We start from the raw sequence: 25,008 nt of genomic DNA, 5'->3' as shown, positions 1-25,008 counted from the left end.
TGAATTTAGAAATTCAAAAATTGTTCTGATAGGATAATTGTGGAGGCCATCTTCATTTGGGCTGATATTGTAGAAAACACAAATTTATCTACCGTTAAACTCAACAGTGTGTAACCTTCTCCTATGTAGATTAACAGAATTAATGCATGGCAAACGCATTGACAAAAAGTGCCTAAAAAAAAAAACATTGTGGAAAATCTTTCAAACAATTTGTGTCCCTGCAAACTAATGTATTGCCAAAAAGTCCAAGGTGACAAATAACACACATGTAAACTGAAAATTCAGATTCCATAAAATAAGTCAGGGACAACGAGGAAGAGTAAGAGACAGGGCATTCTACTAGCAGACAGTAGTGTAAAAAAATTGAGGCCATGATCACTCTATTGATTTATGTTGAGGGCAACTTTTGAATGTTACAAAGGTTCAGCATAATTATGACACAAAATCTCCAGGGGAAAAAACATGTCAGCTAAATTTAAGTGTGTGTCTTTTCTGTGGAATCAGTGATGCCAATAGGTGTCTCCTTTTAGCCCAGACCTTTGAAAATATCACAGCATCTGGACCTGAACACGCTGAAGCCCCAGATTCACCCTTAAATTCACCTCTCAGGGGTGATGGAATGAGCAACACTGGCACTGACATTGGAAATAATTCCAAAGCTCTAAAAGACAAGGAACACACCAAGATTGCAAAACGCCTGGTAATTTTTTCCGGCATATTATATATTGTATGTTCTAATAACCATTTTGCGACAGCATCCTGATTAGCATTTTTTTTTTTTTGCTTCAGGGATTAAATATGACAACAATCAGCACTCTATTGCCTGAGCAGCTAATGGTGAATATTTTGGCAGAAAGATTGCAGGTGATATACCTTTTTGATAGCTGCCAAATTACTTTAAAGAGAATACTGAACATAAATGATGCCAAACCCTTGTTGTTTCTGTCATCTCATAATGGCTGTCTCTGTCATTGTTGTGTGTGCTGTCGTCAAAACAGTCAAGTGACTGCCGCCGTGGAGTTATCATTGACGGACTGGGGTCTTTGTACACTCAGACAGCGGCAGGCACACTGCAAGTCATTCTGAAGGCCCTTAATAATCGCAAATACATCTATGTTGTCAACTTGTCAGACACCTACCCTTGCCTGAAGGCCCGGGAGAGAGCACAGAGAGAAGCTGAGGGTAGAATGCACACACATTTGTATACGCACACCGAGTTAAAACCAAGTTTCAAGTGGTCAAATGCAGGAACTACAAGTATGGCATCAGTTACAAGCAGCGATTGAGATTCCAGACCTGTGAAATGACCCACTTATCTTTCCTGATTTGTTTTCTGTGGTCTGCTAACATTATGAAAGTGTAAATGAGACACATGATTACATTTTCTCTATTTTCTATTAAAGTGCAGGCTGAACCCATTGGTCACGATTTATGATGCAAACATTTATTTACTTATTTTATTCCAAGACACAACATGAAATTGACATGCAATTTAGATATAGTGAAACAAGGTTTGGGTTTAAAAAGCTAAAGAAGCTTATATGTAAATTTAAAGACCTGTACAGTACAAGTTTAAGGAAAGAACACAAAAAATAACTGCATCATTCACAACATTTATTTATATATTAAGTATACTGTAGATGTAGTATCATATCACTGTCTCAGCATTACCAATGTCAATTTTAGAGGCCCTAAAGAGGGAGAAAGCTGACAGAGAAGAGCAGTGGCTAAACGATATGGATGAGGATGAGTACAACGCTCTCCCAGAAGAGGAGAGGGAACGCATTGTTAAACGTCACAGAGAGCAAAAACTCAGGTGCTTTGTGGGGTTTCGATAACACATTTGTTGTTCATTATATGAGTTTTGAAAAGCTCCTTGGAAAGCTTGTCTGTCCGAAGGGTAGCTCAGTTGCTCTTGGAGAAGAATTGAAAGAAATTGTGCCGATTACTTTCGTTCATAATATCAGAGCTACAATATTACAGTGACGGGAACAGAAGGAACATTTAAAAGGATACGACACACTCTCCTGGGCTTTTTAGAATTTTATTTTATTTTTTTTAATTCATTTTCACTGTGGACATTATAGATTTTGGTTGTTGCAAAACATAAAAAGGGCAAAACATAAAAAGGGTCATATTAATGTTAAATTAATCATGTATTCATGCCTGTCTGTAAGGGAGCTCGAGAGACTAAAGAGGAGGCAAGAGGAAAAAAAGTATCAAGAAGACATGAAGAGACTAAAGGAAGAGGAGCAGAAGAGAAAAACTAAAAAGTTTGGGAAAAAGGATCCCAAAGAAATTTCGAAGAAGAAGACTTCACTGGAGGGAAAGCAGGTCAGTGTATAATGTTCTGTTCAACAAAATATGGCCAAACTCCCGTAATGATTTATTCTTTTTCCATCAATTTTCAGTCTGACCTTCTGTTCTCTGCATATTTTTCATTGACCATAAAATTTGAAAGATGCATCCTATATAGTTCCCATGTGCCTTTTAAAGGAACAACTGATGCATAAAAGAAATGGAACCAAACCTTGAGAGTCATGGTGGATTTTGCTAGAGATTTTAGGAATCTTATTTTCAATGCATTATTGATTTGAAGTTCTGATAATTTTTATGTCAGTAATGTCAGAATACTGTAAATAAACGGGACCATTTATTGATATTTTTTTTCAGGTTTATGCAACAATCCATTCATGTACCTAAGCCTGTACCAGTACTTTTCAAGTAAGATTTTCAGTGGAACCTCAATAATAATTTATAATATCTATCCAATCTTATTTCCGATCAAAACCTCACATTTACATGAATATAATCGTAAAGTCTACAGAGGCCAGGCTTTCTAAAAAAGGTGGCATTACCCTTTCAAACAGAAAGGCATTGAGTAGCTGGATTGGCAACATTCCACCCAGACTGGTTACCAAGAAATTAAAGTCATTAGTGAGGAAAAGTGGGTAGCGCATGTAGACCTCTAGATTTATACAGATGCACAATGGCATTTTATCATTTTTAGCACCCTGAGATAAAAGGGCAGAAAGATGAAAGGATGGAGAAAAGTAAAAAGGACGGAGAAATCCATACTGACGACCAACCAATGAAAAAGGACATGACAAGAGAAAAGCAGGTTTGCAATGGATGTTATTAAGAGGACAATCTGTAAACAATATACTGATTCCAATATCCAGATTTTGGATATGAAAATACAAAATGTAAAATGATTATTTTTGTTTCTTCTACAGCCAGCAGCAGTAGGTGGTCGAATGTCCGCAAGTAATATTGCAATGGATACAAATGACCAGCGGAATTTAAGAGAAGGTGCCCGCATGTGTAGGAATCCTACTTTGACCAGAAGCTTTGTTTTTAACAAAAAGATGCTTTATTCAAGTTATCGGTTCAGTGCATTTCCAGCTGTAATAATTTCTTCAACTCTGTATCAATGCAGGGCATCAAAACAAAGAGCTGGATAGTTCAATCAAAAAGACAGACGAAACCCTCGGAGACCAACTTGCAGAGTCTCATCTACATGCAGATGACTTGAAAAGGGAAATGGTGGGTTTCTTAGTGAAGGATAAACAATTAAATTTGGTTAAATGGCAGTAACCACTGATTTCAGATAGTTTCCCCTAAATACAGCTGTTTGGACAACTTTAATTCAGCCATTTCTTATTTTTTTTGGCCAAAGATGAGTTAACTTTTGTTTTCACTGCTTGTGTTGATTCTCCCCGGGAACATTTTATAGGGTCGCATGGATGAGCTACAGTGTCAATTTATCGCATATGAGCAGAGCCAGACTCAGGTAGATCATATCCTCCATCATTGGGACCGGGTCCAGGGCTTGTTGCTGGTCTCACTTCCTCATGAGGAAGCCCCCCTTGGATCAGAAGATCACCCCCCGGGGAAAAAGGTGAGTGTCTTGACCTTTCATTAACCAGTGTTGTCCTTTTTCTTTTATTTTAAATCTTAGATTTAGGTATAGGTCTTACAGCAATATATTTATTTTTTTTACAAATATATTTCAATCACCACTTTATACACAGACCCCAGTTGGAAAGAGGATCAAGAAAGCGAGTACAAAGGTCTTATCTCCAATGCCGAGTCAGGTTGTGCCACACGCTGACATAGAAAAGGTGGTAGATGTCATCCCCCAAATCATCCTGAAACGAACAGGCAAAGATCATCCCAGCTTAGTTGAGCTGCTTAAAAGCAGCATCCTGCCACCACTGGAAGAGGTCAGGCCAAATGTTACCAAGTTTATAAATTATTGAATTTTAGTTTCTCTATCCTTTCTCAAACTTCTTCCAATTCCTCAGGTGTTGGATGAGTTGGGTTTGGGACCCAACAGCCCTCCAATCCCTCCACCCATCATTCTGTCTGTGGCTCCTTACCCCCGACACAGGGACCAATCCTATGATCAACTGACCTGTGACTGTTTCACCTTTTTAAGTCTCTCTGGACCAGATGACCAGAGTGATGAGAAGAAAGATTCTGATGAAGATGTACAGTCATCAGTTACAAAAGTAATGTCAATTTCAAACAAAAGAGCAAAATTAGACACATTAAAACTAGATAGATAGATGGATAGATAGATAGATAGATAGATAGATAGATAGATAGATAGATAGATAGATAGATAGATAGATAGATAGATAGATAGATAGATAGATAGATAGCTAAGTAGGTGAGTAGGTAGGTAGATGAGTCGGTCGGTCGATAGATCAATAGATACGTTGATTGATAGGTTGATTGTGGGGTGTGGTGAGTAGGTCAGTCTCTGTGGTCTTACACATTTTGTTTGTGCATCCCAAAGGAAGATGTTTGTAAAAGCCGCAGTAAGTCCAGCATCAAGGAGGTTGTGCTTCCAAAAGACAAAGACAAAAAGGTCAGGGAGAGTCAAAGAGGCAAAAGAAGAACTTCAGCCAAAACAAGAGGAAAGGGGTCTGACCAGCCCCGCTTGCCTCAAAACTTAGAGCTGAAACGCAAGCAGAGGCAAGGAAAACAGACAATCTTTTATTACGAAAGTATCACAAGTCACTGTCTTTAAATGCATATCAGTGGTCTGAGTCAAGACATTTGACAAACTTCCCCACTAATTTTGTTGTTTTGTGTTGTTTCAATATCTAACTTTTGTCCCTGTTTTTGTGCAGCTTAAAAACATTTCGCTGGGTTATACCCGCCCATGGTGAAGTGGTTTTAAAGATATGGTTCTATTCAGAAACTCCAGGGAAGTTTGAGCAGATTTTCAACTTTGAGTTGCTGGGAACCCAGAGGCAGTATCAGCTCCATTGTAGAGGAATTTGTACATATCCCTCGATCTGTAAAGACTACAAGTCAGTATTCAAGTTTTAAACCTATAATTAAGTTAGAAATACAAGTTTTTATTGAAAGAAGAATGAGTTTTGTTATAATGTACGTCTGTAAACAACTGTTTAAATATTAGACCGTATAAGCAGGGTAAAGTAAGATGTAAAACCTTGAAAAAAATGTATTCACTCTGCCGCTCGTCTTTGAACACTGAAAATAATTCCTACCTCGACACATACACTAGAAACCGGGTCCAACTTTAAAAGGATCATTTTGATCAATATTGGAAAAAAAAAAACAATGTCTGAAAAGCGTGGAAACACAGATTACTGCACATTTTAAAATCTTGATCCCTAATTTTAACACGTAAGTATCCTTTGTCCACAGGACTCTCTTTGCCTTCAGTAAAAAAGTACCACAGATGACTGAAGGGCTACAGAAGACATATGTAGTCAAACCTGGAATTTATGAGTTTGGCCCATTACTCTGCAGCAAGACCAGAGACAGGTAAGGGGAGAAATATTGTGTTTATGAGTGCCTGTGCCTTTATCAATATATGTGTCTGATTTTACCTTGTGCAGGTACAAGGAAAATAAGTATCCCGAGAACACGGAGAGGCTTGTGATCAAAAACAATTCGAGTCTGGAGGCGGAGGTTAATTTCCGTTTCCAGCACGATACCCAGGCTAGCACATATCTGCTGGATCCCCCAACAATGATTCTCAAACCTGATCAGAAACAGGTATACTATGCAGTATCTATCAACAAAAACCCCATCAATCAAATGAACAGAGATAAGGATAATAGTGCAAAAGTTAATTCTCTTTTTCGATAGGACCTCACGATTTGGGCTTACCCAACAAAATTAGGAGAAATCAAGGACAGCATTGTGTGCTGTATAAAAGACAATCCAGAACTCGTCACCATGCATCTCTCCTGCACGGGGGTTCGACCAGAGCTGGAATTGGAAAGGAAGCATCTACATTTTGAGAGGGTTTTGTTGCACAGGTATGAGGCTATGATGATTAAATTAAACAATACAAATTCCACAGTGATCCAGCACTCTTTTGCACAGCTCTGTAAACACCTGGGAAAAGGTCCTTGTATATCAATTGCAACGATCAGTCATTTTTAGTACCGTTATAAGCCCTAGCTCTTTGTTGTCTTTTCCATAAATCGTACTCAAGGTGGGACAGCCGTAGTGTGAGGCTTCATAACAAAACAGCCCTGCCGGTATCTTGGAAAATGCAGGGTGTGGAAGATTTGGGTGATGAATTCAGCGTCCCTCAGGATCAGGGCATCATCTCACCAAACTCCATTCTTCCCCTGACACTGCACTTCAGAGCAAAAAAGCCAGTTCATATCAAGAAATTTTTCCGTCTAGAGGTAATAAAAACATATTTAACATGTGCAAAATGAAAAAAATAAGGGGAATCTGGAAGGTCACATTCTTCTCTCTTTCAGATTTCTGATGCAGAAAAGATCCTGGGCATTGTGCACACTGAAAACATTCAGGTCACCGCTGAAGCCTATGATATAGCTCTTGACATCACACCAGGTACTTACGTGAAGACATTACAAAAAAACCGAATCTAAAGCAACAAAACTATTAGAATATTAACAATGTTATACAATAATTGGAGCATTTAGATAGCGGTTGTCCTTCAGAAAGATAATTAATGAATATGTGACAGCTTTAGTTGATTCCCAGGTGCTCAATATATTATTCCTTTGACAATTTTCTGAAAAGAGTATGAAGTAGATTTCATAATACTTAGTCAATGTGCTATTCACTGAGCGAGCTCAGGTCATGCCCCTAATCTTTAAACATGTGGCTATTAAGTCATATGGCATTCTTTTTTTAACAAGTGTTTTCTTGCAATGAGACAGTGTCCACTCCTTGGTGGATACATGCCCTGCCTATTTAAATTTATTCAATTCTTTTTTTGTCAGAGGGCTGTCTAGACTTTGGAATCATCAAAGTATTTGATGAAGCTGAGCTTTTTCTCAAGATGAAAAACCAAGGAAAATATGAAATTGCCTATAAGTGAGTTCAGGCTCTACCGCTCTTAATTTTACTTTATGTTCCTTTGTCTTCCTAAAATTAACCTGCTATATTTTGCTTTCACAAGGTTTAAAATTGGACAGACAGAGGCACCCCAACCAAAACTGGAATCAATTTTCACTGTGTCCCCAGAAAGTGGTACTCTGCTACCGCACAAAAAGCCAACAACTGTTCAGATTCTTTGCAAACCCAAGAAGGAGTTTTTAATCAGCGTGCAGCCTATCCTATCTTGCCAGGTCTGAGCAATGTATAAATATAAATATATAAATATATAACTCTTCAATATTGCCTCCACAAGATTTGGCAATAGACAGATAAATTCAGCGTTATACACACATTAAATGTCTTGTAAAGAGAAAGATTGTTCTTTTTGGTTGCAGGTGATTGAGCCCAGCATTGGTGAAGGAGGAGAAACCATTGGCCTAATAAACATCAACGGCTCTGTCCAATCTGTCTTCACCAGGCAGGGCTTATATCTTTCTTACATTTATTCAATCAAATCCATTAAAAGCATTGTTGTCTATGATGTCTGTGGAGGTTCTCAGTCATCAAGAATTCTTGTCAAAATCTTCTTGTCGTGGCAATTGGACTTGATTTTCTTCACTTGAAGATATTTCACCCCTAATCCGAGATGCTTCTTCAGCTCTCATGGCTTGTGGGGAGTTTCCCACAACAATAAAACTGCCAGGGTTGTGGGCGTGTCTAGGTTATGATGGCTTGTTATGCCGATGGGAGTTGCTCAGTAGAGACTAGGATTAAGGGGGTTGTGATGCTAATGCAGATTTTATTAGCTTAAAAACAAGAAGATTTTGACAAGAAGTTATATAAGATGCACTGCAATCTAAACTCAACCCAATTCACATATTTGTTGGAAGACAGACATGTATCATCATCCCTTTTTAAGTAATGACCTGTCTGGCTCATTTTTAGTGCATTTGAAAGTTAAATGGAATAAATCAGTCCCAATGCCACAGAATTTAATAGAAGATCACTTAATCAAATTACTTTTTATTCTAGTCAAATAAAATGAAATACTTGTCTATAACAGTGAGCAACACTTGAAAGTATGTTTACTTTCAACTGATCAATAATAACCTTCAAACCTAAATGACAAAGCAGAAAAGTATTATTTGGAGTTGGAGACTGATGCCAATGAGGGTATGACACCAAAAAGCATTTGTTTTGATTTTTCCTCCATTAGTGCTGAAGTAGCTCTTTGTGAATTTTCTGATAAAGAGCAACAAAGCCAGACAGTAGCACATATAGAAGAACTGATTATGCAGTCTAGGACGATTTTCTGATGAAATAGCTAAAATAATGTCTTTGAATTGGTTCAAAAACCTAGAAAATGTGGAATCAGCAAAGCTGTGGTAAAGTGTTCCTTAGGAAGTAACAGATCATCAGAATTGCAGAACTGATTTGTTACATCACAGTTCATATATTGATCCGCCAGTATTATATATATAACACTAGCAGATCATTCTGTACAACATTTAATTTAAGTGTTTTGCTTCTAATATTTATGCATGATTTTCATTCAGGTACATGATCACACCTATATGTGACATTAACTTTGGCCCACTAGTTTATGGATGCAAGAAAAGCCAGACCTTCACAATTGAAAACACTGGAGTTTTCGAGTCCCGTTTCACCATCTCCTGCATGAGCAATGAAACTTTACCACCAGCAAAGCCAGGGTAAGAAAAATGTGGTAATGTCACAGTGTAAAACACAACACATACACGCAAATATACACGCAAAGGCTAATACAGTCATACATACTAAAATCAGCTTACCGGTCTTTAATATATATGTTTTTGCTCAAGTGATTGTGGCCGGTTGAAATAATGTTAATACAATAATGTTAATGAAATGTCATATACCTGAAATCTCATTTTCACTTAAGTGTCACTCTGGGAAAATACTGGGTATTTCTTTTTGTTTTTATGGCTCAAGGAGCACGCTGTGATGTAAAAATCTCAGGTCACAAAATAAATAGCTCAAAAAATTATCAAATAATTGATATACTTTATAGCTCTTATTTAAACATGACAGAAATTGTTAAAGTGTTCACTAACTCTGATTGGTTGTGGCCTTAAGATGTTTATTCTATTTTGAATCGTTTTTGTTCAGGCATGTATGAATCTCTAATCAAAACAAAAAACTGCAAGAAGACTTTTTTTTTTGTGAAAATCCTTTTCAATGAAACTGGTTGATTGTGTTTTCTTTCTGGTTTCAGAGGTCCAAGTAAGAAGATACCTCGAGAATTGCAGTCAGGGAAGCTGTCAAGTCTCAGTAGCAAAGTTAGAGGCGAGTCCTCGCAAAAAGACTCCACTGGCTTCCAGGTGAGAGATGGCTGATAATTAAGACAGTCTGTATTTCTGTGCAACTTGATAAAATAATCAGTAAGTCGCTTTATGTATGTTTGCTATTTCACATTTTCAGGATGTAACTGATGGATTCTAAAACTTGTTTCATTGCATAGTTCTCAATCAAATTCACTTGTTTCATAAAACTGTTACCATTTGTCTAGTTACTAAATATGAGAAATAGAAATATTGTTATATTATACGATATATTATTCATAATCGTTTTTCTAAAAAGGTGCTCACAAACCTCTTTTTAAACATTATGTCAAATAACACATTAGCTACATGTTGCATTTTACGACCCACTTTTTTTTCTTGGAATTCAATCCATAGTAATTGATATTTAATTTGTCACTCTGATTTTTCGCCTTTTAGAATCGCCTCACCTTGGGGGTTTTCTCAGTTTCTCCTTGTGCGGGGACACTCCAGCCAGCGTGTCAGCAGGTGGTGACCGTTGATTGTGTAGCTGAACAACTTGGAAACTGGAACCAGGGTTTGCTTATTGACATCAACGGTCGTGATCCCTCGGACCACCCTGAAGGCATTCCATACAAACTTTTGGCTGAAGTTTGTAAACCAAGTGAGAGCAATTTTTTATTTCAGGTTATTTGATGGAGGAAACTAACCCATTGGAGCGTTTTTCCAGGTTGAAAATTCATAGTATATTAATAATGCATGCCTTCAATGGAAGCAGGCTCAATTAATAAAAATCTTCCAAATTACAGTTCCAGTAAAGATTAGGACAGAAAAGATATTGTAAATTAAGTTTTTGAGTTAAAAAAAATCTCATCAAAAATCTGTTATTAGAATATCACAAAAAAAGAACATCAAGGTCTATTGTAGTCCCTAATTCTGTTTGATTTTCATCATCCATTCGTAGCCATACTGATTCCCCTCTTTTTGCCTCGAAGGTATAGACTTGGACATGCCTTCCATATTTGAGGAGCACTATTTGTGCGACAACAGCAGCCAGCTCTCCTCTGAGCAGTTTAGCATTGCAGAAGGAATTTACGTCATGGATGAAAACAAGTTTATCTTCAACAAAGTGTTGGTTGGACGAAGTGCTCAGGCTCGCTTTAAACTCACCAACAGCAGCAAGGTGCCCTGCAGTCTTGGCTTGACCATCAAAGGTGTTGGCATGAAGGTAGTTATTCTTCTGCTCTTAGGGATGGATGAACACTCAAGTTATCAGGTCTAAAGACAGTCCTTCATTATCTTATAGATGTCTGGAAATGTGGAGGGTTTTGAACTATCTGCCGCAACACTATCCATTCCCAGCCAGTCACACGCATTTGCTGTGGTCAGCTTCACACCGCTGGCCATGCAGCTCTACAGTGCTATATTTGAGGTCAATTGGGAAGGAGTCAGCAGGTAAATTCATTCATGGCTCTGTGTGCTTTTTTCTTTTTTTACAGATTTATTTCATTATTCAACAGCTGTGGGTTTATTGAGCATAGTGAGGTGCCTCAATATTTTGATTTGTATTCCTCAACCTTGCACCTCTGTGTATCACTGTAGAATGTCAGCTGTGTCCAAGAACAAGGTGCTGGATTTTGATTTGGTAGGTGAGGGTTTCCTGCCATGTGTCCATGTTGTCCATCCTGCCCAGAGGGACAGCGGGGGAATCCCACTTCTGCAGTTCAAACGAGTATTGGTAGGGCGAAGACGTTGCCTGCCCTTGGTGCTGCTAAATGATGGAAATGTGCCTGCTCAGGTGAGAAGAATGTCAAAATGTTCATTCTTTTTCTCATGATGTGTAATCACAACAAATTCACATTTTTTCTCTGAAATCAGTGAGAGCGGTTTATTCTGATGTAACACAACAAAACACTTCTACTGTCAAGAACAACAAAAAAATAAACATTATAGTTCATGAAGTGCTATTATCAGTCAAAAAACATGAGACAGGTTTACTGGAAACCTCTAATCCCACTGTATTCCTTGCAATAGGATAAACAATAAATGACTGTGCTTTTTATCTTGTCCAACTCTTATTCCAGCATTTTGATGGAAACTGCTTTAATATTTCTCTTGGTATTGTTAGTAGCAGTAATATTGTCATCATCATTACGTTAATTTTCATTGTTACCAATGCCAGCTTTTTCTAAGTGTAGTTTGTTTATGTGCCTTGTAGGTTCAGATTGACTTGTTTGATGAAGACAGAGTTTTTACCATCAAAGCTGCACATGGCAATACCTGCAGTCCCATCCATTGCAGTCAGTATGAAGACACCAGTGGCTCAGGTACAGCCTAAATGTGAACATGTCACACAGTAGAATGACTCCTGTCACTGATTAGCTGTTAAAAGAATACATAATGTGTTTACTTGTATGTCAATGCGCTTTCTTCCGACATTTCAATGTGCATATATTATGACTCTAAATATACCGCTTCATCAAATAATGTTTCTTCCACCTGGATGAATAAGCCTTTTCTAGTTTATCATCTAGATGACAAAAAATGGATTTGTTTAAGCCTTTTTGCCAAATATAGACTTCTCTGACACTTTTCCCTGTTCAGCAGGGTGTCATTTGGTGCACAGAACCACCCTGAGGCTCAATGTCAATGAACAGGTGCAGTTTGAGGTCAGCTTCTCCTCCGACAGGATCTTGAGTGTCAAGACCAAGATGTCACTGCTGGTGGAGGACAATCAGTATAATAGTATTGTAATACCAGTGAGTGGAGAGGCTTACCAAGAACTCATTACTCTGGAAAAGATCAGCAAGGCACTGCAGGAAGCAGATCAGGAAAGTAATGAAAATGGTAAGAGAAAAAGAGAAGGTTAGGACGGAGCTATAAAGACCAATATAATATGACAGAAATTGAAAGGAAGGAATAACACTTTGAAGGGTTAGCAATATGTCTAATCCAGTACTCATAAGTCACAGTGGTTAGATGTTTATGCCTAAAGAACAGCTTGTAGGTTGAGTGAACACAGCATTGTGGCTGAAATTTACTGAATTTTTGTTTGTCCTAGGTAACTATCAGCTGCTACATTTTGGTGATTGCCATGTAGACCTTCCCTACCAAGAGAGTTTCACAATGACCAACCATAGCAAGAGCCAAGTGATGAAGTTTGAGTGGCCCACTGCTGTTCCCCATCTTGTCTTTGCACCACAGGTAAAAATCAGAGGAGAAGACTGATCAAATACAGCAGAAAAAAAACAAACAGAAAAAACCTTGGATGACAATATTAGACAATTAACCCTTTGTAACCAAACTGATTGCCCTCCAACAGATGGGACATCTCCATGCTGGTTGTTCTAAGGAAATATCCGTAACCTTCTGTTCCAATCAACCGGTGACTTTGACAAACCAACCAATGCGATGTAAAATCTGTCAAGTGGAGTTCCATCAGCCCCTGGAGGAGGTGGCTGACTGGGATGATCAACAGAAGACAGTGCAGTGGCTAAGTACTTCAAGGCCAGCTTCTGGGGGGCAGGCACAGCAAGTTGTGAGAAACAAGGTACATACGGGACACTAAAGAGTCATTCTAGCATGTTTTGAAGACAGAGTTTATAATTCACAATGATACAACTATTTGTGTTTTCACATAGATGATCAAAACCGATCCAGAACCCAACTGCTCTGTGGTTGAAGGCTCACAGTTGGAGTTGGAACTGCGGATAAGTGCAGTTTGCGATTTTGTTACCTTCAGCTGTGACACCAAGACCATCCAGTTTGCAGACACATTGCTTTACCAAAAGGAGCTACACCAGTGAGTCAAACTCTTGTATTATGTATTCATGGAATTTTTATCCATTAAGTCATTTGAAATGATCATGCAAAACCTAATCAAAATAATTGAATCAGATGCTGATGACTTTTGTAAAATATGTTCGTCAAGGAACCATCTAATAGATTTGATCAACCATTGTGAAAAAGAGACAATAAAGTTGACAACATAGAGCAAAATTAGCTTTTTAAACATTGCTTCTAACCTGACAAAGTTGGTTTTAACATTTCTGCCATTTGCTTTCTTTGCAGTGTGCAGATAGTGAATCAGGGGAGTGTCCAAGTAGACTTCTCCTGGCAAGTCCTAATGAACCCAAGCACTGATGTCAATCAATATTTAGAAGGTACAATTAAAATGGCTGCATGTGATGTACAACTGATTATTGCTATTGATAAATAGTATATTTCACAAGGAATTCTCACAAGTGCATGTTACTAGTTATGATGGTTCTAAGAAATGTTAATCATGTCCACAGATTGGGCTCTAACCTCTGAGCTGGGCTGCAGGCCAGCGGAAGCAGTGACCGGAGAGTGTCCAGCCACTATGATGGGAAATCCTGAACTTCCTCCCTTCACCGTGGAACCCAAAATTGGAGTCATTTTGCCTGGTGTAACACAAAATTTCAGCATTTGCTTCTCACCTTTAAAAGTGGCCCAATTCCAAGCCAAGCTGCTTTGCAGGTAGGCCTAGCATGGCATGACATGTTACACACTTGAGTAGAATGCTATAATTTACCAGAACTTCTTGACATTTAGCACCCCTCAAGACTATACGAGGGGGATACATTACCTCATCAGCATTTTTGTTTCTGTCACATTATATTCTGAAATGTATGGCAGCAATATGTTTAAGAGAATCGGGACAGGTTAACATAAAACTCGGAAGCATGATGACTGGAATGCAGGTAAATTTATTTGAGGAAGAATGACTGAATTAGAAAAGGGAGTAAACAGGTAAAAGTTCAGTTGCTGTTTGTAGATGAATACGGACCTGGGCTGAGGTCATACACAAGCAAGAATGAAAATTGTGACCGTTCTTTTATACATAGACTCAGAATAGGGAAACAAAATTCTCTACATTGGTGGCAGTGATAACAACCAACAAAAGAAGCCTCAATCTTTTTCCTCATGCAGAGCTGTCCTGAAAAAAATTCTGAAAAGAATATCACATTAAAAAGGAATTTGAAAAACATTGGAAAATAGTTGTTCGAAAACAGTCAACTTCAGGGTTGTCATGCTCCAAAAAACGCTCATTAGTCCTCAGTGTATTTTCATTTTGTTTTGTTTCAGTATCCCCAATCTGCAGGATGGTGATGAGGTTCCCTGTATGCCAGTTAGTGGTCGCAGTTTGCTGCCACACTGTCATTTTGACCTAGAAGACTCTGACTACATCAGCGGGAGCCGCCGTAAACCCGAGTTCAGGGGTCTTCTGGACCCAAACATTAGGGTGATAGAGTTCTGTGCTGTGGGATTGTCTGCTCCGACAAGGAGGTAGATGATAGAAACAACATTAAACCATAAATTTTAAAATTGTTGATTATTGATTGCACTTTGCATTTTTTTTTTGTTTTCTTTTTGGTTTGTTTTTGCTGTTTTCTTTCATTTGCAGATGTTTCGGCGTCATGAACCCCACGAGTCGAATATACTCATTCAAGTGGAGGTGTGAGGACAGTGGTGACAGCCCCTTCTCCTGCCGCACTCAGGGTGGCATCATCCTGCCCGGGAAAAAGGAGCAGGTCACCTAAGTAGCCTAAATTGTCTTTTAAAATGCTGATGTCTCCTTCCTATTAGCTTTTCCCCATTTATTTGCTTTGTTTTATCCGTGTCAAATTTATATCCCGTCCTGTGATTTCTTCTGCAATTTGATGTCAGTGTGTCTTAGAAATCTTGACTACATTTACAAATGGGATTAATATCTGATCCATATCCACACATATTTTTTGGGGTGTAAAAATGTCCCATGCTGACTTTTGATTTTTAAACTTCTGATTCTAATGTTTTCATATTATCCTAAATTATGTTGGATCTAAGATGACCAAAGGAAAATCTATTCATGAAATATTCAGCAACTACCTCACAATTGTAACTGGGAAAAAAAGGAAAAGGACATGGGACAGTATAAAAAAATGAACCAAAAATTTAATTTGCCATCTGAAACTTCCTAATTGTCTTAAAGTGCTTATAAATAAATATACAAAATTAATGAATAAATATTTTGCTTTCTCCCTGTTCATACTTGAAGTTTTAGATTAAAAGGATCATTACAATTTTAGACATGACAATCGGTTATAATCACAAACAGTCATGGTAATTTTCTTTCACTGAATTTTCTCTTACTGGTTTCCTGTTATGTGCAGATGTGTTTTGAATACGTGGCCAAGCATATGGATGAAGTGGAGTCATTCTGGAGTTTGCTGATCGAGAACCTGTCCCTATCCTTCCCTTTCCTTTGTGTGGGCGCTGCCAGAGAACCGATGGTCTATCTGGACAAACCTCATTTTGACTTGGGAGATCAGCTTATTGGTACATGAAACACATGCACAGACCATTATTTCATGATTCCAGTATCAGGGAAAAGCGGAAATCTGCAGTGCCTCGCTTTTTTCCTTTATATACTTCGCCATTACTCATACATTTTGGACACAGCATGTTTTTGTTAATCTTAAGAGAATTTGTATCACTTAAATATTACATGAATGCATTAAAATTATTGTGATAGAATTATAGTATATACAAAGTATATACAGTACTAATATGCATTAATTGAAACTTCACTTTAGATACAATTATTACTATTATAGCCTCAAAGGTAATTATGAGATGAAAAAAAAATATGCCTGTGTATGCATGCATATACATGTGTCTGTATAAATACATGTATGCTTGTGCATGAATTTGCAATATCTGTGTGTGTTTGTGTGTGTGTGTGTGTGTGTGTGTGTATGTGTGTGTGTGTGTGCGCGCACTTCCAGGTTGCGGAGTGACTCGGATAGTCAATTTAGTGAATGGGGAGCAGGAACCCTTTCATTTTTCAGTCTTGCAGACATCCCTTCTCTGTAGTGACCAACATTCCAGCCTCACTTTGCAACCAATGACTGGAACAGTGGCTTCCAAAGACAGGTTTATCAGACTCAAACTTTTAGCATGATTCAAAATTCAGTTACCTTTCATGATGCAGTGCTATATATATATAGGATTTTTGTTGAAAGTCCTTGTACATTTGTTTCAGGTTGCCATTATCTGTGTCATTCACACCTTGCCAAGAAGGCTTCGTGAGTTTCAAATTAATGGTGAAGATAAAGCGGAAACCTCAGCCACTCACACTCACGATCAAGGCAGACTGTTTTACCATGAGTGCTTCTGTTCAAGTTGAAAATCTAGATGGGGGAATCAGAGAGATAAACCCTTACCATCCAGATACTTTGGACTTTGGGAAGGTCAGTACAAATATCCGACAAAACATTTAGATACAGGCAGGTACAAAATTCCCAAAAGCATCAAAGACACGATTGATTCAGTCGAATTCTCTGTTTTAGGTGGGCATTGCAGAGTTTGCTACCTTTCATATACTTGTGTCCAACATGGCAAGAGTCACCCTGCAAGTGGATTTCAACCTCACAGGTCCCAGTGACCTTCTGCAAAACCTAGAGACAAAACCAGGGGAAGCCTGTATTGATGTTGGGAAGCAACTGCAGTCTTCAATTATCTTTACTCCATGCAAAATTTGTAACCTCCAAGATGTCAGACTGAGTATTAAGGTGAATCACTGATCATCTAAACTGTATTCTCTCCGCAAGCATTTTAAATAGAAGCTGTATCTTCAAATATAATTTAGCTCAGATTTCAAGAATTTGTGGTTTGTTTATTAATTTCTAAGAAATAAAAAGATTGTGCTTGAATTATTGTACTGTAGAGTTTTAGTCCGGGAAACACCCGTGTGACGGTAAAAAGTCTGTCAAATGAGCAAAAGCTGTTGTTGGCCACAGCCAAGCCACACAAGCCTGCAATACAACTAACTGTTCCTGCTCAATTCGACGTAAAAGCTCCCGGAATTCATTGCACCCCAAACCACACGCACAAAATTCCCAACAGCCCCAAAATCACACAGAAAACAAGCATCAACATCTGTGACTCACTACAGTACCTTCAAATGTAATTCATGATGTGTGCTTTACCATGCCAAATATCCTTCAATTTCTATGACAACCTGACGAGCAGGCCAAACTTCGATTGAGGTTGAAATTGACTGGAATTCGGGCAGTTGGGCTTCTGGTAATTATCCATAAAATGTCAGCTTCACCTATGAGTATTTAATCATTCAGGGGAAATGAGGAATTTTCATTGTGATTCATTTCCAAAAAAAATGTAGAATTAACTAGAATTATCAGAAAGTTTAAAGTTGATTAGTAGTCCATGTTATAGGAAATGGATGTGAACCTAAGCCTTTAATGCTGAACAGTTCCTGAGCTCCTGTCCATTTTTTTAATCGAAACATTATTTCCTCCCGTTTTTAAACATCTCCATCTCTTCTGTTCAGGTAAAGAATGGAGCAACATTTAACTTTGCTATTAAAGGCAGGGCTGTGGCACCCAACCTTGAATTTTCCTTCGCAAAACATAACTTCGGCAAGTGTGTTCTACACTCTCCCGGCATGGTGCCAGCGTCCCAGACTCTAGTACTCTGCAACCAAGGCAAAAGGGACATGAGGTGAGTTGTGATTCTGTTTTCAGTGTTGAATTAGGGGGGGAGAAACGAAGCCTGATTTTAATAGGTGTCCACTTCCCTTGATCAGTATCCAAAGTCCATACCAGAACACCTCTTTCCTGAAGATGGACTTTAGAGCTGATGTTTTGTTTCCCGGTGCTGTGATGGAAGTCCCAATCATATTCTATCCCCGTGAACTACGACGCTACCACGAAAAGCTTCCCTTCATCATAAACAGCTGTCTTACAAGACAGGTGGAAATTTTTGGCCAGGGAGTTGAATTGAAGGTGAGAAAGCCTTTTTACTTGAGTATAAAAAGCTTTTTGAGCTCTGGTGATTTTAGCTGATAGTTGAGAGTTTCCAGGTCGAAATTGATCCTGCTAGGTCAGATGCCAAAAATCACTCCAAATTCTGATTCGGTCAAATAGTTGAAATCTTACATTTCAACAGTTGGAATCAAATTTTATCTTTAACTTCCATTTCATTAAGTTATATCTGGGAAAGATTGTTTTTCATTGATTGTGTTCCCTATCCAATCGCAGCTGGAGGTAGAAGATCCAAAGCAGCGTAGGTTAAAACTGGGCACCTTATTGTTGGGTCAGAGAGTGAAGAAAGAGGTGATTCTGGTCAACCATAGCCTTGTGGATCTGTCCTTTACCTTGCATCTTAACACAGACATACCTCTAGACTCCAAGGTAGGAACTCGCAGTCATTTACTTTAAAGTGCATGAAGGTACAGTAAAAACAGCTGGACCACATATTGACCTTTACACTGCAAATCTAAAGGATCTGTCAGTGAGTCCAGCAATGGAGCTGAACCTGAAAGCAAATGGTGGTGCGTCTAGTGTGGATGTCATTTTTTCACCACATCAGCACCTACCTCCATTTACCGCAGAGCTGCAGGCGCAATATCTAGGCTTTTTACACCCCCTGTTGACTGTTCAAGGCAGCTGCCAGGTAGGATGTAGACTAAATGTCTTGTTTTTACAGTAAACCATAATCCTATTATACTACCTTAACACTAAATCTACTTGTGAATTTTACACAAACACACTGACATCTTAATTTTGGTTAATATTAAGTAACCATGACTGCTAACCACTTTATTTTAACTGGCAGGGTGTGGAGGTCCAGTTGGACAGGAATCACCTGGCCTTTGGAGGTGTAGTCCAGCACTCTCAGGCAAAGAAGAAGATCATCATGATGAATTCTGGAAACATTGGAGCCAAGTAAAAACAGATATTGTATAACATAATCCCAGTCCCATAATCCCGACACTGTGGCCATAGTAGCAATTTGCAAAACACAGACGGAACCAAATAAATACACATGAAGTTGTTTATGCCTGTTTGAATTGTCCAATGTTTATCAGGCTTCTTTCTACATTGTTGCAGATTTATTGGAATAGTCTTCTTATTTTCATTTATAGAGATATCAATTTCTTTAAGTGTGCTATTATAGTATATATTTAACATTCCTCATATATATATTTCATGTGGACACTATCAACAGAGATTGGAGAGGTGTCCCAAATGAACTCCACTGCAATTAATAAATTATATTTTTCTTCTTCTAAAAATAAACAGGTTCAAGTGGAAGACAGAGAATTTTCCTCGTACTTTATCCATCACACCAGCTAAAGGTTATATTTCTCCGGGCAAGGAGGTGCCTTTCATGGTCACTTTTTCCCCTGTGGCACTGAGTAATGACACCCGATATGAAAACCTTTCCTGCTGGATTGAGAACGCTACCTCACCTTTAATGCTGACCGTGACTGGGACTTGCGTTGATGCAACAACTGGCAAAGAGGTTCGAATTCCCGAATTATTTGTTTATTTTGTGTTTAATCAAGTCAACGTCAGATCATACTTGATAGACTTCGGTGCTCTGGAATCAGTAGAGGGTTTTGGTTACTTTAAATTTCACTGAAATCTGCACATACATTTGTACATCAGTATTGTTCTCTGTCAAGCATATGTTGAAACGTCACGAATTGTAACATTTTTTTCTATCTTGATGTCTTCTATCTCTAGCTGGTGAATTTTGTTTGCCCGGTCCGTGGCTCACACACCCAGACCCTGCCCATGATCAACCCCACAAACTTGAGTTGCAACATTCAGCCTGTCATTGAGGGAAGGTTTTGGAGAGGCGCGCTTTCTATGAGGCTTGAGCCTTTCCAGAGCAAGACGTATGAGATCACCTACAGACCCCTGACCATGACATCTTATGGAAAGAAACACCTGGTAGGAGAACAAACATGTCATCACAATCATTGCAGTATTTCTTCAGTGCAGTTAATGTAAAAATGACAATATGGAATGAGAGCAATATTGTTCTAGAAGCGGTAGAGGGTGGAAAAATTAGTAGGTTAGTTTTAATTAATTACAAAAAAATGACATGTTGAGAAAATGTACGCATTTTAATTGCACTTTAATTTGCACCGCAGAACATTTCCCAGTTCACTAGTTCTGTACGGGCGCCCAGTGTGATAGCATGATGATCAAGGCAGATGAGACTAACCTGGTCGAAGGGAAATAAGAAACTTTCAGCTGGAAGTGTAAACACAATGCCGTTATTTGCTTTTCAATAAGGAAATGAGTTTGCATTTCACAGGAGCAGCACCACCCACAGTGAACGCCTCAATGGTAAACATGTCTCAGCAAGCATGCAGGTCCCTACTATTAGCTTTGTATGAGGCACAGGGTGATAAACTTAACTTTGATTGTGGAGGAGAAAAACATTACTAATTTATTGCAAAGTGTTTATTTATTGTCAAGCTCAAGTTTTTTGATTCATTCATCAAACAAATAACTGTCCCTTTCTTTTGTCGAATATTTAAATGCGATTCAAATTTGATTGTTTTGATTAATTGCACAACCCCAATGAATTAGAATAACCCCCCTCCCTAATAATTAGAATAGAATTCACCTTACCTTGCTCTTCCTTTTCTCCCTCTTTTGCCAGGGATCCCTTTTTTTCTCCTTCCCAGATGGGTCAGGGATGCTTTACTACCTGCAGGGAATCGCTGAGCCTCCCAAGGCAGAGAACACCATTGCACAAGAACTCCCTGCAAAGTCTCTACACACAGAGCTGCTCCCTGTGACAAACTGGCTTTCTGTTCAACAGCGGTAGAGCACATAGACACTGCTTCATGTCCCACCCTTTAAACAGGATGAAAATTAAAAACCTCATTAACGCAGATATAAAGTTGAATGAATGAATGAAAGAATGTGTCTTTGTGTGACTAGATTCCGTGTGATGATAGAGATCCTGAAACCGGACAAACCAGATGCAACGCTCTCCCTCAAGGGTCCAGAGTACATTGATGTCCCTGCTTTGTCCAAGGCAGACTACCACATGTCCTTTTTTACTTACAAGGAGGGGCAGTACAACACCAAGGTTTGATAACGCAAAATCTAGTTTTGGTCAGATCTAAACACAATGCTGAAACCTTGTCTTGATATTATTCTCAATCCTACCCTTTAGGTGACATTTCGTAATGAGGTGTCAGGTGAGTACTTGTTCTACCTGGTTAACTTCAAGACCACAGCTGCAGGGGTCTTGTCTACCATGGAACTAGTGACAGTTGTCCGTCAGAAGACCTCAGCCACTGTCCAGGTGGAGAACCCTTTGACAACACCTGTCTGTCTCCTAACTGACTGCAAATGTCCTGACATCAGTGCCCCGACTCAGCACACTATTCCAGGACAGTCAAAGGTAGATTGAGAAAATAGCATATGCCGAGTAGCCGCATTTCAAAACAATCACTGCAAATTGTTATGTGCATGTGTCTATATACATTTTTTAGGGTGCTCTGAGCTTTGATTACCAACCCCTACGAGCAGGCGAGTCTACAGCCCGTTTGACTCTTTATAATAACGATCTGGGCTTCTTCCACTACAATCTGCTTCTCAAAGCTTTGCCAGCACTACCAGAGAAAACAGTCCATTTCAGCACTTCGCTGGGGAGCAGCCAAACTGTCCTCGCTAAGTTTACCAACCACTCTCGACTAAAAACAGAGTATTCTTGCAAAGTAAGAAGATATATCATGTTATAGTAGCTAAGAACTGCAGAAATTAAGATGAATGACCTAGGTTAGGGATATGGGCACTCCATGGTATTTAAATAGTGGGAGAGCAGTGCATATCGTATCAGACTGTGTCATAATTTCACCCAGCGTGGCAAAAGTAAATGAACATGTAGTTTAAGTAATTTTAAGTTGTTGGGTTAACGGAATTTATTCAGAATATTTTTTAACCAATAGATATAGAACAGGTATTGTATCTCCACCCTTTTACTGGAGCAATGAAAATTATTTTGAATTCCATGCTCAGGTAAATACATGGGTTTCTATGTAGTCATATTTTGTAAAGATAAGTATAAAACAAAATAAAAAAACAATCAAATCATATTCCTCCTGTAATGCATACATGTGTCTATGTCTCCATCAGATCGATTGCCTTGACTTCATCGTGGAGAAGAGTGTCAGTGCCTCCCCAGGTTTCCAAGCAGGGTCACAGGTCAATGTGGAGGTTTGTTTTGAGCCTCATCAGCTGGGAGAAGTGAAAGGCCAGCTCTGCTTGTCTTCAGGAATTTGGGGTGAATACATCTTTCCATTACAAGGAACCTGCTTCCCTCCCAAAGCCCAAGGACCATTCAGCATCAGGGCTGGCCGTAACATTATTATTCCCTTCAAGAATGTGTTCCTGGAAACCACAGCTTTTTCTTATCAGGTACAGTCCATGAGCAAATGACAAAGGGTAAATTAGAATGATCCAAGTATGTGAACAAGTATTATGTCTTGAATTTGAATTAGCATATGAGACCTGGCGCGTAAAGAATCCTGATACAGCTGCAATATAGCCATAGAGGGAGATACTAATCCATTTCATGAAAAGAGAAGAAATAATTCAGAGCTTTAGACCTTTTCTTAGGTGGAATAGCTGGCAACGTCCTTCATTGTCAAGTTTAGTTGTCTGTGTCAAGTTTTGTTCAAATAATCTTGACCTTTTTCCAATTAAATTGGATACACAAGGTTATTTCACCTTTATTTAAATCACAAGTTTACTCTTTATTTTTGACCTTGCTCCCCAGGTGGACAGTCCCCTTTTTACCATTAAAGGAGTCGAATCTATCCTCTCCAAAAAAACACAGAACATCCAAGTTTCTTTTGAGGTTCCACCAGAAGATGGGCCTGGGCCATGGTTGGGCCGACTGACCATCTCTAGCAAACCCTCAGGAGGCAACACCAGCCCCGCCTCCTGGGTTTATTACCTGAGGGGCTTCCGGCCAGAAGCAGCCTAGAGATGCAGCATGGAGACATATGTAGACAAACATGCCACGCAGAAGCAGAACACAAAGGAATACACATAAATGCCAAATCATCTACATGTAGAGGATGTTTTGTCAGGTTTATACCATTCTTTGGATGCCATGAATCAGCTTCATCATTTGACTCAAATCCAAACTTAATCTCCAAACCAGCACTTCGAGATTGATTTCGTGTTGATGATTTGTTGTTCACCAATGTGTTAGGACGCGCTATCTTGAAAAACTTGAATAAAATATGAGGGAAAATAACAGCCGTTGCACACTAAATTCCACATGGGGGCAATCATGTCAAGCGATTATGTTTTGACTCAACTCAGAACGATCCGATGGTGGCAAAAAAAATTAATAATTCATCCAAGTTTTCTCCTTAAAAATGGTGTGTAAAGGTGTTGAGGTAACCACATGGCACAAGAAAGTTTGAAGACAAGAAATTCAGGTTGTAAAAAAAAAAGACACTCCTCTTTTCCATTCAAGTAACCCCCCTCTCCACCACATCCTGCATACACACAGTGATGCAGCAACAAATCACACTGGGCCTGAGACCATTCATCAGATGAAATGTAGCATTGGCTTTGACCTGAATCCGGGTACGGAGGAATTACAGGTTCCCCCGATTCCCCTTGGAGAAGCCCTCCTAGATACTTTCCCTCTGTTCCAGAATACTGTGCGTGAGTATTTTTACATCATGAATGGGTTCATCCTTTGTGTCGATTGTAAAGCCAAGACAAGACAATTTCCCGCCACATTTTAGAAGTATCTTCTTTTTCTTTTGCCTGCTCCCTTCAGGTGTCGCCACAGCCAGTCAGCCTCCTCCATCTAACCCTGTTCTCTGTATCCTCTTCTCTCACATCAACTTATTTCAAGGTCTCTGTCACTACATCCATGAATCCTGTCTTTGGTCTTCCTTGCAGTTCCAACCTCAGCATCCTACTCATATATCCAGTATCACCTCCTCCGTACGTTGCCGAACCATCTCAGTCTGGCTTCTCTGACCTTACCTCCAGAACATCTAATAGTGCTGTCTCTCTGACGGACTCATTCCTGATTCTATCCACCTGATCCTCCTCACTCCCAAAGGGAACCACAACAGCTTTATCACTGCGACCTCCAGCTCTGCTCCCTGTCTTTTCCTCAGTGCCACTAAAGCCTCAAGCTCAGTGTCTCTAAAGCGTACGGCATCGCTGGTCTCACCACCGTCTTGTCCTGCTTTTCTCCACCCATTCCAACCTATTTGAATGTGCTTCTTCACCTCTTTTCCACACTCTCACTTGCTCTGGACCGTTGAGTCCAAATACTTGGAATCCTCCACCTTCTTTATCTCCTCCCCCTATAGCTTCACCATATTTTAGAATTATATAAATAAATAAAAAAAACAACTAAGAGTTTAATTTGTGGTGGAGTTTTGAATGTCACATTAGTGTAAACAAGTTGGTTAAGCTGGCAAGTTGACCCGATGCAAACATTTTTATTCAATGAGGGGGGGGTAATTTGGGGGTGCAAGCATTAT

The 25,008-nt window shown here is 39.1% G+C and overlaps 1 protein-coding gene across 1 annotated transcript in view; it reads left to right on the top strand.

Annotated features, from left to right (window-relative positions):
* The window catches only part of LOC147224960 (axonemal central pair apparatus protein HYDIN-like), a 42,354-nt gene extending 18,705 nt beyond the window's left edge, over positions 1 to 23,649 (top strand). The window contains exons 39-91 of the mRNA XM_086163674.1: positions 531 to 700; positions 790 to 864; positions 999 to 1,182; positions 1,687 to 1,816; positions 2,178 to 2,334; positions 3,011 to 3,121; positions 3,237 to 3,324; positions 3,440 to 3,546; positions 3,737 to 3,901; positions 4,035 to 4,226; positions 4,308 to 4,514; positions 4,805 to 4,983; positions 5,142 to 5,324; positions 5,686 to 5,805; positions 5,880 to 6,039; positions 6,133 to 6,305; positions 6,485 to 6,683; positions 6,762 to 6,855; positions 7,251 to 7,344; positions 7,430 to 7,598; positions 7,743 to 7,825; positions 8,904 to 9,059; positions 9,602 to 9,707; positions 10,107 to 10,311; positions 10,643 to 10,875; positions 10,954 to 11,102; positions 11,250 to 11,445; positions 11,866 to 11,974; positions 12,255 to 12,494; positions 12,709 to 12,851; positions 12,970 to 13,197; positions 13,289 to 13,449; positions 13,719 to 13,810; positions 13,943 to 14,147; positions 14,757 to 14,957; positions 15,076 to 15,202; positions 15,824 to 15,989; positions 16,439 to 16,586; positions 16,696 to 16,903; positions 17,003 to 17,224; positions 18,004 to 18,173; positions 18,259 to 18,457; positions 18,713 to 18,865; positions 18,957 to 19,127; positions 19,290 to 19,399; positions 19,757 to 19,979; positions 20,204 to 20,413; positions 21,135 to 21,298; positions 21,419 to 21,569; positions 21,657 to 21,887; positions 21,979 to 22,203; positions 22,622 to 22,903; positions 23,265 to 23,649. Coding sequence (XP_086019800.1) covers positions 531 to 700; positions 790 to 864; positions 999 to 1,182; positions 1,687 to 1,816; positions 2,178 to 2,334; positions 3,011 to 3,121; positions 3,237 to 3,324; positions 3,440 to 3,546; positions 3,737 to 3,901; positions 4,035 to 4,226; positions 4,308 to 4,514; positions 4,805 to 4,983; positions 5,142 to 5,324; positions 5,686 to 5,805; positions 5,880 to 6,039; positions 6,133 to 6,305; positions 6,485 to 6,683; positions 6,762 to 6,855; positions 7,251 to 7,344; positions 7,430 to 7,598; positions 7,743 to 7,825; positions 8,904 to 9,059; positions 9,602 to 9,707; positions 10,107 to 10,311; positions 10,643 to 10,875; positions 10,954 to 11,102; positions 11,250 to 11,445; positions 11,866 to 11,974; positions 12,255 to 12,494; positions 12,709 to 12,851; positions 12,970 to 13,197; positions 13,289 to 13,449; positions 13,719 to 13,810; positions 13,943 to 14,147; positions 14,757 to 14,957; positions 15,076 to 15,202; positions 15,824 to 15,989; positions 16,439 to 16,586; positions 16,696 to 16,903; positions 17,003 to 17,224; positions 18,004 to 18,173; positions 18,259 to 18,457; positions 18,713 to 18,865; positions 18,957 to 19,127; positions 19,290 to 19,399; positions 19,757 to 19,979; positions 20,204 to 20,413; positions 21,135 to 21,298; positions 21,419 to 21,569; positions 21,657 to 21,887; positions 21,979 to 22,203; positions 22,622 to 22,903; positions 23,265 to 23,474 — 8,834 coding nt within the window. The 3' untranslated portion in view covers positions 23,475 to 23,649. The remainder of the gene's footprint in view (positions 1 to 530; positions 701 to 789; positions 865 to 998; positions 1,183 to 1,686; positions 1,817 to 2,177; positions 2,335 to 3,010; positions 3,122 to 3,236; positions 3,325 to 3,439; positions 3,547 to 3,736; positions 3,902 to 4,034; positions 4,227 to 4,307; positions 4,515 to 4,804; positions 4,984 to 5,141; positions 5,325 to 5,685; positions 5,806 to 5,879; positions 6,040 to 6,132; positions 6,306 to 6,484; positions 6,684 to 6,761; positions 6,856 to 7,250; positions 7,345 to 7,429; positions 7,599 to 7,742; positions 7,826 to 8,903; positions 9,060 to 9,601; positions 9,708 to 10,106; positions 10,312 to 10,642; positions 10,876 to 10,953; positions 11,103 to 11,249; positions 11,446 to 11,865; positions 11,975 to 12,254; positions 12,495 to 12,708; positions 12,852 to 12,969; positions 13,198 to 13,288; positions 13,450 to 13,718; positions 13,811 to 13,942; positions 14,148 to 14,756; positions 14,958 to 15,075; positions 15,203 to 15,823; positions 15,990 to 16,438; positions 16,587 to 16,695; positions 16,904 to 17,002; positions 17,225 to 18,003; positions 18,174 to 18,258; positions 18,458 to 18,712; positions 18,866 to 18,956; positions 19,128 to 19,289; positions 19,400 to 19,756; positions 19,980 to 20,203; positions 20,414 to 21,134; positions 21,299 to 21,418; positions 21,570 to 21,656; positions 21,888 to 21,978; positions 22,204 to 22,621; positions 22,904 to 23,264) is intronic.
* Positions 23,650 to 25,008: the final 1,359 nt, after the last annotated feature.

This window comes from Fistularia commersonii, chromosome 17 (assembly GCF_037954325.1).
Source record: "Fistularia commersonii isolate RoL2024-O1a breed Wild chromosome 17, RoL_Fcom_v1.0, whole genome shotgun sequence".
Lineage (NCBI taxonomy): Eukaryota > Metazoa > Chordata > Actinopteri > Syngnathiformes > Fistulariidae > Fistularia > Fistularia commersonii.
Note: the sequence above shows the minus strand (reverse complement) of the source record. Positions and strands in the feature narration are given on the sequence as shown.